The following is a 2,352-nucleotide window of genomic DNA, read 5'->3' on the forward strand; positions in this document are numbered from 1 at the left end:
GCTGCCTGGCCTGGAGGGTCTGAGCGATGAGGAAAGATTAGAAAGACTGGGGTCGTTTTCCTTGGAGCAGTGAAGGTTGAGAGGGGACCTGACAGAGGGCTGTAAGATTACGAATGCAGAGATAGGGTGGGTAGGAAGGCACCTTTTCCATGAGTAGAGGGAACAATACCAAGCGGCAGAGATTGAAGATAACACCAACATAGAGACATAGAAACTCAGAGTAGGAATAGGCCATTCGGCCCTTTGAGTATCTCTGTCATTCAATATGACCATGGATGTTCCTCTGTCTTAATGCCATATTCCTACCATCTTCCCATACCCCTTGATGTTGTTAAAATGCAAAACAATTACCTCTGTTTTTTTCTTGAACATATTCAGTCCTTTGTCCTCAACAACTTGAACAGAATTCAACAGGTTGACCAGCCTATGAGTGAAGAAATGTTTACTCATCTCAGTCTGAAAGGTCTACCCTGTATCCCCCTGAGACTGTGTCCCCTGGTTCCAGACTCCCCAACCATGGGAAACCTCCTTCCAGCATCAAGTCTGTCCAGCCCTGTTAGAATGTGAAACATTTCAGTCAGATCTCCTCTCATCCTTCTCAACTCAAGTGAGTTCAGGTTCAGTTGAGGTAGACCCTGAGAAGAGAATTAAGAAATGTTTTCACCCAGAGGGTGGTGGGAGTCTGGAACTCACTGTCTGAAAGGCTGGTTGAGTCACAAACTCTCATGACATTGGAGCAGTGTTTAGATATTTTTGTCGACCAATACAGACACAATGGGCCAAATGGCCTCATTCAGTGTTGTTCACATCAATGATTCCCTGTGACAGAGAGAGAGAGAGAGAGAGAAGAGGAAGTGTGAGGGGCTGACGTGGCTCTCTCTGTCTGATGCCATTTACATACTAAGGAAGAGCCAGTCAGACTCTCACAGGCTGCAGCTTTATAAAGCAGAGCCCAGTGAAGGGAGAGTTGATCAGGAACCAGGCCCAGGGACAGGAGCACACACCATGATTTCACACATCCAGCTGATCTGGCCCCTGGCATTCTGTGTCGCAGGTAAAATCTCTCTCCTTCCACCTTGAATCTTTAGCTGCTCTCCATTTCACTCCAATTCCACTGACTTGTGATTGAAGGGAAAATGCTGAAACCAGAGGAATGCTCAGTGTCTCCAACAATCTCTCATTTGACCGGCTCTTTCTGTGACAGTTCTGACTTCACTGTGTTTCTCTCTGACCCCTCAGGTATCAGTGGGGACATCATCATGACCCAGTCACCCCCGGTGCTGTCAGTGGGACTGGACCAGACCGCAACCATCACCTGTACGGCCAGTCAATCTGTTAGCAAGTGGGTTAATTGGTTCCAGCAGCGAGAAGGTCAGAAACCCTCTCTCCTGATCTATGAAGCAACAACTCGAAACACAGGAGTCTCCGAGTGATTCACCGGCAGAGGATATGGGACGAGTTTCACACTGACAATCAGCAACGTTCAGAATGAGGATGTCGCTGACTACTACTGGATGCAGTATAACAGCTACTCTTATGTTCGGTAAAGGAACCAAGCTCAGACTGAGTAAGTAAACCTCAATCCTCCGTTATTAACCCTTTCAATTTCTAAACACAATTTCTAAAACACAAATACTGAATTGTTGAAGGTGTTAGTGGGGAGCTGCAGTGAATGAAATGGTTGATTGAGGCGCACTGTGTCTAACAGGGTATCCAGCTGTATTTTTTTAATTCCATTGCCCCTTTAAGCAGCAAGATATAAGTCAGTCAGTTTTACTCACCGTGTGGAGGAGCTCTGTCCATTTGAAGCCTGTGGTCCCATCACAGTGAGACACCGAGCTCCCACCTCCCCCAGCTTTAACTCTGCTCAATCACACAATCACAGAGTTGTTACAGTGCACAAGGAGGCCATTCTACCCATCCTGTCTGTACTGGCTCTCTGAATGAGCAATTCGCTGAGTGTCATTCTCCTGCCTTCTCCCTGTCACCCTGCACATTGTTCCTTTTCAAATAACAGTCTCATTCTCTTCGGAATGTTTCAATTGAAGCTGCCTCCACCACACTCTCAGGCAGTGCATTCCACACCTTAACCACTCACTGGCTGAACATGTTGTTCCCCATCTCACTTTTGTTACTTTTCCTAATTACTTTCAATCTGTGGTCTCTCGGTCTCAATCCTTTCTCAATTGGGAACATTTTCTCCCTATTTACTCTGTCCAGGCCCCTCCTGGTTTTGAATTCCTCAAACAGATCTCCTCTCAGCCTTCTCCAAAGAAGACAGTCCCAAATTCTCCAATTAATCTTCATAACTGATGTTTCTTATCCCTGAATGATCTTTGGGAACATTTTTTG

At 46.2% G+C, this 2,352-nt stretch overlaps 1 gene segment (V, D, J or C); it reads left to right on the top strand.

Annotated features, from left to right (window-relative positions):
- The first annotated feature begins 951 nt into the window (after positions 1–951).
- Positions 952–1,448, top strand: LOC122545898. The segment is given in 2 exon segments: positions 952–1,054; positions 1,240–1,448. Coding segments are annotated over 2 exon segments (243 nt in total).
- The last annotated feature ends 904 nt before the right edge of the window (positions 1,449–2,352 follow it).

Source organism: Chiloscyllium plagiosum, unplaced genomic scaffold, assembly GCF_004010195.1.
Source record: "Chiloscyllium plagiosum isolate BGI_BamShark_2017 unplaced genomic scaffold, ASM401019v2 scaf_100155, whole genome shotgun sequence".
In the NCBI taxonomy this organism is placed as follows: Eukaryota; Metazoa; Chordata; class Chondrichthyes; order Orectolobiformes; family Hemiscylliidae; genus Chiloscyllium; species Chiloscyllium plagiosum.